Here is an 8,918-nt window from a genome sequence, read left to right as displayed (position 1 = left end):
TCTGTGGGACCAAATTTTCACTGTGAAGAGTTAATTTCACATGGTCAGATGTAGGCTTGCGTTCATTGGGAGTGTCTTTTGAACGATCCTATGCAGGCATTTTGTTTCTAGCTTCAACCGTTCTGCTGATGTCACTCAAAAGTACTCTAGGTCAGGCTTCAAGGGAGGCATGCCTTTCTGCCATGTAGTAGGGGAGGGGCAAATTCATTGGATTAAGGTTAGGGTTATGTCTAGGATTAGGCCCTAACCCTAGCTTTATGTCCACTCCGAGCTCAACCCTAACTGTAACCCTGATCCTAACTCTAGCTTCATGTCCACATCCCGGCTCAACCCTAAACCTAGCCTCAACCCTGACCCTAGCTTTCATATCAACTCCCTGCTCAACCCTAACTTCAACCCTGACCCTAACCCTAACCTTAACCCATGTCACTCAAAAGCACATTAAAACTTCTTGTCAATAGGGGGGCGCCATTTCGACTTTGTAAAAATTCGTTCCCAAATTAAACTGCCTCGTACTCAATTCTTGCTCGTACAATATGCATATTATTATTACTATTGGATAGAAAACACTCTCTAGTTTCTAAAACCGTTTGAATTATTTCTCTGAGTGAAACAAAACTCATTCTGCAGCACACTTCCTGTCAAGGAGTGAGATTTCTGAAATCGAGGTCTCTGTTCTACAGTCAGTTTATAAATTCCCATGTAAGCTATGGGGCTACATGCACTGCATACGCCTTCCTCTAGATGTCAGTAAGCGGTGAGAATTTGAATGGAGTGGATTGCACCATCTGGGGCACTATAAAAGCTCATGGAACGGAAGGTCCGACCTTTTCAACGGGGCGCCTGACGCAGGAGGCAATGGCGTCCTGAAAAGCTTTCGTTTTAGCAGTTCTATATCTCCGGCTCTGATTTAATTTGATTTTTGTCTTAAAAACTTCATAAGGTAGTTAATTTAAACCGACTTATAGCAGTTTATATCAGTTTATTGCGATTTTCTGGAATTTCTTTGTCACGCGCTATCGCTAGTTGGACACCTCTCCGGCACATGGCTAGCGTTAGCTGCTATTTCTACAGGAGAAGAGGACATCTTTCAACCAAAAGACGATTGTTCTGGAGAAAGGACACCTTGCCCAAGATTCTGATGGAAGCTCGTCAAATAGTAAGAAGTCTTTATGCTGTTAATTCGTATTTATGTTGACAAATGTTAAACAATAATTCCGCCATGAATTTCGGTGCGGTCTCGCTTTAGCGCACGCTGTATGCGCAGTAACGTTAATTTTAAAAATCTAACACAGCGGTTGCATTAAGAACTAATGTATCTTTCATTTGCTGTCCAACCTGTATTTTTTAGTCAAGTTTATGAATAGTTATCGATTAGATTAGGTGCCTCTCCAAGATGGCGCCGGACAGATTGCTTGAAGTTTGGCCACTACTCACATTGTATAACCACGATTTGTGCCGCTACATATGCACATTTTCGAACAAACCCTATATGCATTGTGTAATATGATGTTACAGGACTGTCACCTGAAGAAGTTTATGAAGGTTAGTCAAAAATTATATATCTTTTGCTTGCTTGTTACGATCGCTAACCTTTGCTGCTGGTAAATGGTGTTGTGTTTCTGGCTATTGTGGTAAGCTAATATAATGCTATATTGTGTTTTCGCTGTAAAACACTTAAAAAATCTGAAATATTGGCTGGATTCACAAGATGTTTGTCTGTTCATTTGCTGTACGCTGTGTATTTTTCAGAAATGTTTTATGATGAGTATTTAGGTAATTCACGTTGCTCTGTAGTTATTCTAGTCGCTTTGGTGAGAGTTGTGATGGTGGCTGCAATGGTAAACTATGATTTATACCTGAAATATGCACATTTTTCTAACAAAACATATGCTATACAATAAATATGTTATCAGACTGTCATCTGATGAAGTTGTTTCTTGGTTAGTGGCTATTTATATCTTTATTTGGTCGAATTTGTGATAGCTACTGATGCAGTAAAAAAATGGTGGAGTAAAAAAAGTGGTGTCTTTTGCTAACGTGGTTAGCTAATAGATTTACATATTGTGTCTTCCCTGTAAAACATTTTAAAAATCAGAAATGATGGCTGGATTCACAAGATGTGTATTTTTCATCTGGTGTCTTGGACTTGTGATTTAATGATATTTAGATGCTAGTATTTACTTGTGACGCTATGCTAGGCTATGCTAGTCAGCTTTTTTACTGATGGGGGTGCTCCCGGATCCGGGATTGGGAGGAATTAGAGGTTAATTCTAGGTCACGCTTCAAGTGAGGCCTACCTTTCTGCCATGTAGAGGAGGGAGTTGCAAATGAAATAACTGTTAATTGGATTAAAGTGGAACTGACAGCGTTTTAGCAACATCAAATGTTATTAAAATTTGATCATATACACCCCCAGGAAGAATATGACACCTTTTTTACATTTTTTGACAAGCAAGAACTTAAATATGGTCAAATTCACATTTTCATAAATTCATAGAATGTTTTGGAATGACGTAGATTAAGACATTTGTGAAAATTATATTTTTTAAGTCATTTAGCAGACGCTCTTATCCAGAGCGACTTACAAATTGGAAAGTTCATACATATTCATCCTGGTCCCCCCGTGGGAATTGAACCCTGGTCCCCCCGTGGGAATTGAACCCACAACTCTGGCGTTGCAAGCGCCATGCTCTACCAACTGAGCCACACGGGATAGCAATATCATATAGCAATATAGCAATATACAGTGGGAAAGCGGCCATGTGTTTGAACAGTTAACCCGCACTAAATCCTCCTGTTGAAGTCACTCAAAAGCAAATTAACTCTAGGTCAAGTTTCAAGTGTGGCCTACCTTTCTGACCTGTAGTAGGGGGAGGGGCAAATTAATCAACTCCCACGTCAACACTAACTCTTACCCTGACCCTAACCCTAGCTTCATGTTGACTCCCGGCTCAACCCTCGCTTCATCTCCAAATCTTGGCTAAACCCTAACCCTAGCCATAACTCTAACACTAACTTCTCGTCCAAATCCTGTCTGAACCCTAATTCCAAGAGCTGATCCAAGATGTGGAAGGCTAGGGTTTGGGTTATGGCTAGGTTTGAACCGGGATGTGAACATTTACATTTTTTGTAACCTTTATTTTTAACTTGGCAAGTCAGTTAAGAACAAATTCTTATTTACAATGACTGCCTACCGGGGAGCAGTGAAGCCTGGGTTAGGTTAAGGGTTGAGACATGAAGCTAGGGTTAGGTTTAGGGTTGAGTTTAGAGTTTGTCTGTCTGCCTACCTGCCTCCCTGCCTGTCTGTAAATTTACATTTCTGTCAGCCTGCCTCTATGTCTGTCTGTCTGTCTGACTTAAATATTTGGCCGGCTGGCCAGCCTATTTACATTTCTATTAGGGGGGAGATCAGCTATAATATTGCAGATAGATTATAGCTTCTGTAGTAATTGTAATTGTAATCCAAAGTAATTGTCTGCATCATTTCCAATCCCCCATATATTTTTTATATATACATACAGTATGTACATACAGTACCAGTCAAAAGTTTGGACACACCTACTCATTCAAGGGTTTTCTTTATTTGTATTATTTTCTACATTGTATAATAACAGTGAAGACATCAAAACTATAAAATAACACATATGGAATCATGCAGTAAGCAAAAAAAGTGTTAAACAAATCAAAATATATATATTTTATATTACTTCAAAGTAGCCACCCTTTGCCTTGATGACAGCAATCACCCGGCCTCAACCCAATTGAGATGGTTTGGGATGAGTTGGGCCGCAGAGAGAAGGAAAAGCAGCCAACAAGTGCTCAGCATATGTGGGAACTCCTTCAAGACTGTTGGAAAAGCATTCCAGGTGAATCTGGTTGAGAGAATGCCAAGAGTGTGCAATGCTGTCAATGGTGGTTGAATGGAGGTCTTTTCCATTGACTTCTCTCACTGTTAGATTGAAAGTGAGGGAGAAAAGAAAGGAACATTAACTTCCATTTATCAGCTATAATACGGCATTAATACCATTTAACATATAACACATAAATCAGTTGTTTTTACAGTATTACAGTCACGTGGTGCCATGTGGTCTAACACAAACTTACCATTATCCTAGTATCATACGTACTCTTGAAGTCCTGCATTTCCTAATTTGGGATAAAGCTTACATTAAGAAAGGCATTACATAGAAGGAACAGCCACACCAACAGTTGCCATGACAAAATATGAAACCTCAAATTCCTGAACAAACTTTTACAACGATCATATGTTAATGAATAATGTAAATGGCTGTCATTGAGTCAAAAATGGAAACTTCCTGGATAACACTATGATAGACAAACAGTCTTTGCATGCTGAATTTCTTATTAAGCAAAGTCATATTTATTACAGTAAGACTGTAATATAATACAGATATGCACATCCCAGGTAACCAGGTCTTACTCACTGTCAGGGGTAGAGGTGGAGATTGATTTTGTTGTGGGTTTTCACATACAGATGAAGGGTTCTCATATACAGGTTGTTGAGAACCTGTAAGAGATACACAAATAGAGGGGTTGTATAGATCCTGATATCTTGTCTGCATTTGTCTGCATAAGCATTGTTACATTATTAAGCAATGTCATAGTGGTGTTGTACTATATCATGTCATTTGTCTCAATCCGTATCATAATTTTGTGGAAACTGTAAGTTGCTATGGATAAGAGTATCTGCTAATTCACTAAACATAAATGTGGAGTAAACAAACATTTAAAAACCATTATTAATTAGATGTGATAACAACCTGTATGATAGAGTATGCTTACCTCCTCGATGCATTGGCTCAGCATTGGTTCTGTATACAACAAGAAATAAACATGGAAAGGTTGCTGTTTAGAAAGTTATAAGAAGATAATATTAAATTGCTTTTGACAGTTTACAGTGCTTGTGAAATACAACCAGGCTCTCTTTGTGACCAGTTTTAATCAATGTGGAAAGTGAGCCAACATTTTCTACAAACTACAGTGATAGAAAATATACTTGTTTGACTGAAAAGTTTTTTTTACTCACCCATTTTTCCTGATGAATAACACTGCAACACCAACTGCCCCTCCCACAACCAGCAATACTCTAATCACAATCCTAATGATGGCACCAGCAGGCAGAACTGGTGATAATGAGCCCTCTGCTGCAGAGACCAGAGACAAAACCATGAGGAGATGAAAGGCTACACAGTGAACAGGAAGTACTGCACATGTCACACCCTGACCTTAGAGAGCCTTTTTATCTCTCTATTTTGGCTAGGTCAGGGTGTGATTTGGGTGGGCATTCTAGTTTTCTATTTCTTTGTTGGCTGGGTATGGTTCCCAATCAGAGGCAGCTGTCTATCGTTGTCTCTGATTGGGAATCATGTTTAGTTAGTCAGCCTGTTTTCCACCCTAGTTTGTGGGATCTTGTTTTTGCACAATTGCTGTATAGCCCTGCAGAACTTTACGTTTGTTCATATTTTGTTGTTTTGTCGGTGTTTCAGTATTAAATTATCATGAACACTTTCTGCGCTTTGGTCTCATTCATTCAACGACGGACGTAACAGCACAATACAGTACAAATGGGTAACAATTACAACACAAAGACAACTAAAGGAATTATTTCAAAACAAGTTTGAATTGCTAAAATAATATATTAGTCAATCATCTTGCATCAAGCGTTTTAATAACTATCTCATATTGTCTTAAAAGCTTCTGATAACTTTACCTTTTACTGACAGTTTATGGACCACAGATGTTTTGTTTCCAGTGACATCATTTGTTGCTGTACAGGTGTAATCCCCACTGTCAGAGTATTCACTCTTCTCTTTAGTGAACTCAGGTGAATGTCCAGGTATCTCTGTCCCGTTAAGCACCCAGGTGTAACTAGAAGTCGGTATGGAGTCAGCAGAGCAGGTCAATGTAAACTTCTGTCCGGCTTCTATTTCATTTTGACCCTTGATTTCCATACCATCAGGTCCATCTGTAACACAGATCACCAGTTCCAATTAGAGGTAGCCATGTGTTCGTTAGTTGGTAATCAGTGTGATCTAACACACTCAAACTGTTATATATATCCATATAATTACTCTGTAAAATCTTACATATCCAGCATTTACACTGTGACTGTCAGACTTTAATGCAAAAAAAAAAAAAACGTTAAAACACAGTCATTGTAACCTCAGGTTTATAGCAGAGTAGGCCTACTTACAGTTTACAATGAGACCGTGTTTAGCATTAGCGGTGCTGATGGGGTTGCTGACTCTACACCCGTATTCTCCAGTGTCTGTTCTCTTCACAGGGTTTATGGACAGCATGCTCTTATCCTCAGAGATGATTATGTTGCCACCAGCAGACAGAGGGTGACCATCTTTCATCCACTCTCTGGCGATGATGGCGCCAGCAGCATCACAGGTAAAGGTGACGGAACTCCCCTCGATAATTGGAGGGTTTGGGGAAGTTGTTATGGTAGCACCAGATATTGGTTCTGTGAAGGATAATGGTTATATGAATCAGAGATGTTGGTTTGGGGCGGCAGGTATCCTAGTGGTTAGAGCATTGGGCCAGTAACCGAAAGGTGGCTAGATCGAATCCATGAGCTGACAAGGTAAAAATATGTCGCTCTGCCCCTGAACAAGGCAATTAACCCACTGTTCCTAGGCCGTCATTGTAAATAAGAATTTGTTCTCAACTGACTTACCTAGTTAAATAAAGGTTAAATATTAATTTAAAAAAATACTGATTGTAGTCTAGACTATAATGTATATTATATTGTCTAAGAGTTTCCTGAAGACACCATAGGCACACTTGACATTAACAATAACATGCAACACAATAAAGTTTGTATAATAAAGTAGGCATGCACATGGTATATGAAAAATGGGAATAAATTATTAAGGTTAGACATCTAATTGATGTGGAAGAGATCTCAAAGCTAAGACCTCCTTCATTCTCTGTTCATCCTCCTCATACGGACACCATTCACAAGGCCATTGAATGGAAACAAAGGGATGACCATGTGGTTTGCTTTTTCTTCACTGCATGACAGAGCATTGACCAGTTACTACATACAATGCTCTTATGGAAAATGTCCACAACCACAGCAACCACAACTGCTTGGAATAACAGTATTCAGTACAGTATCAGCTAATAATCCAGGTATCTCTTTTCATGTGTCATATGTGTCGTATCGCTGTTGAAAGTGACCATCTGTTCTACTACATAGAGAAGAAGGTTACCCATCTAAATGTTTCTACAAATTGGAGGGAAAAAGAAAAAGCTGTACTCAAGAACAAACCTTTCAAACATTTCAGTCAGTTCAGCCATGACTGCCCAGAACCAGTCTATCTCTTTCCTCCCATGTCTGTCCCTATCTCCTCTCTACCACTTACCCAGCACAGTGATATCAGAAGGCTCAGATGTCTGGTATCTCAGGATTCTGATATTATGGGCCCAGCAGCTGAATTTACTACTGACTGGCCTGGATGTTCTCCAGACTGAGTTCTAGTCCCTGATTGGACAGCAGTGTTCCATTCCGAGCCCACTGAAACTGGACAGGAAGACTGGACTCAGCTGAGCAGGAAGAGTGAGGTCTGACCCTGATCAATACAGTACATGGTCCATGTCAAACACCACCATGAAAGAGGGAAGGTAGAGCAATAGAGATGTACAGAGATCATTTCTAGAGACTATGTTCAAATGACCCATTGGGCCATTTTGTTAATATTATGGGTCAATTAACAGTCCATGTTATCAATATTAGTGTGTACTTAGCTTCAGCATCCCATCATCCGCAACCAGCAACCAACAACCAGCCACCAGCACATGAAATAGTGACGACATACAAGGATGAAATGACCGAATAAGGCCATTGAGACCTGCCACAGGATGCGACCCTCTTTCTAAAGCACTATATGAAGCAGGGAAAATATCTCCATAGACTATCTAAAACTGAAAGCAAAATATTCAATAACGAAGCATCAAGCCTTGTTCTTTCTAAGCAGGTGCCGATTACAGGGAGATTAATGAAGAGATGACTACATTAACTACATGAAGGGTAATTATCAAAATTGACCTAAATTGCTTAATCAAAATGCAGATAATTAAGAAGAGGTAGACATGCAGACATAAGGTTAGAGACTCACAGCTGGTGTTAATAAGGGATGCAGGACAGACTGACAGAGCTATTGAACTCCACTAAGTCTGTGTTGTTGGGAGTTATTGTCATGTTGGGTTATTGGCACTGTGGGCTACATTTTACATTTTAGTCATTTAGCAGAAACTCGTATCCAGAGCAACAATTATGGTTAAGTGCATTGCTCAATGGCACATCAACATATTTTTCACCTAGTCGTCTCAGGGATTCAAACCAGCTACATTTTGGTTATTGACCCATTGCTCTTAAATGCTAGGCTACCTGCTGCCCAGTTAAAAACCTAACTTTCTCTTTCCTTGGTAGCCTATTTCATCCAAAGCCATACAATATGCAGGACTTGGCTTCAGTATCACTGATTTTTCATCAACACAGCAGAATGGAGCACCTACAAATACCTGTAAGTGTCATTCAGAAGAGCTTAACAGTGGTATTAATAACAAATAGATTTGGAACCAGCTGGACCTAACTGCTCAATATCTCAAACAAACTTGCAATAAAGCAGTTATCCTAACTTAGGAGCCAAGTAGGCCATCACAAGCTGACCATGACAATCTTCATTCTGAGTGGTACTGAATGTGCCTATTGAAAAATGTACTTAACACACCTTTACTTCTTCAATGATGCTGACATGTAATAATAAAAAGAAAGTGCACTAGTCAGATTACAGATTTCGGCTTGTTCAACACAATCATACACTAGTAATATTCAACGCATAAAAATAACATACAGTAACTGGGAATGGAAGAGATGTACAGAA

General features: G+C 39.4%; 1 protein-coding gene across 1 annotated transcript; it reads right to left on the bottom strand.

Moving 5' to 3' along the window:
• Positions 1 to 3,834: 3,834 nt before the first annotated feature.
• On the bottom strand, positions 3,835 to 6,383 carry LOC120047241 (HEPACAM family member 2-like). The gene is made up of 7 exons (XM_038992770.1): positions 6,218 to 6,383; positions 5,735 to 5,989; positions 5,051 to 5,168; positions 4,807 to 4,835; positions 4,449 to 4,531; positions 4,108 to 4,149; positions 3,835 to 3,952 (listed from the first exon to the last, which is right to left on the bottom strand). Exons 1-7 carry the CDS (start codon positions 6,381 to 6,383, stop codon positions 3,950 to 3,952), a joined length of 696 nt encoding a protein of 231 aa, XP_038848698.1. The 3' UTR covers positions 3,835 to 3,949.
• Between the last annotated feature and the right edge of the window lie 2,535 nt (positions 6,384 to 8,918).

This window comes from Salvelinus namaycush, chromosome 5 (genome assembly GCF_016432855.1).
Source record: "Salvelinus namaycush isolate Seneca chromosome 5, SaNama_1.0, whole genome shotgun sequence".
NCBI lineage: Eukaryota > Metazoa > Chordata > Actinopteri > Salmoniformes > Salmonidae > Salvelinus > Salvelinus namaycush.
This window is presented reverse-complemented; position numbering and strand designations above follow the sequence as displayed.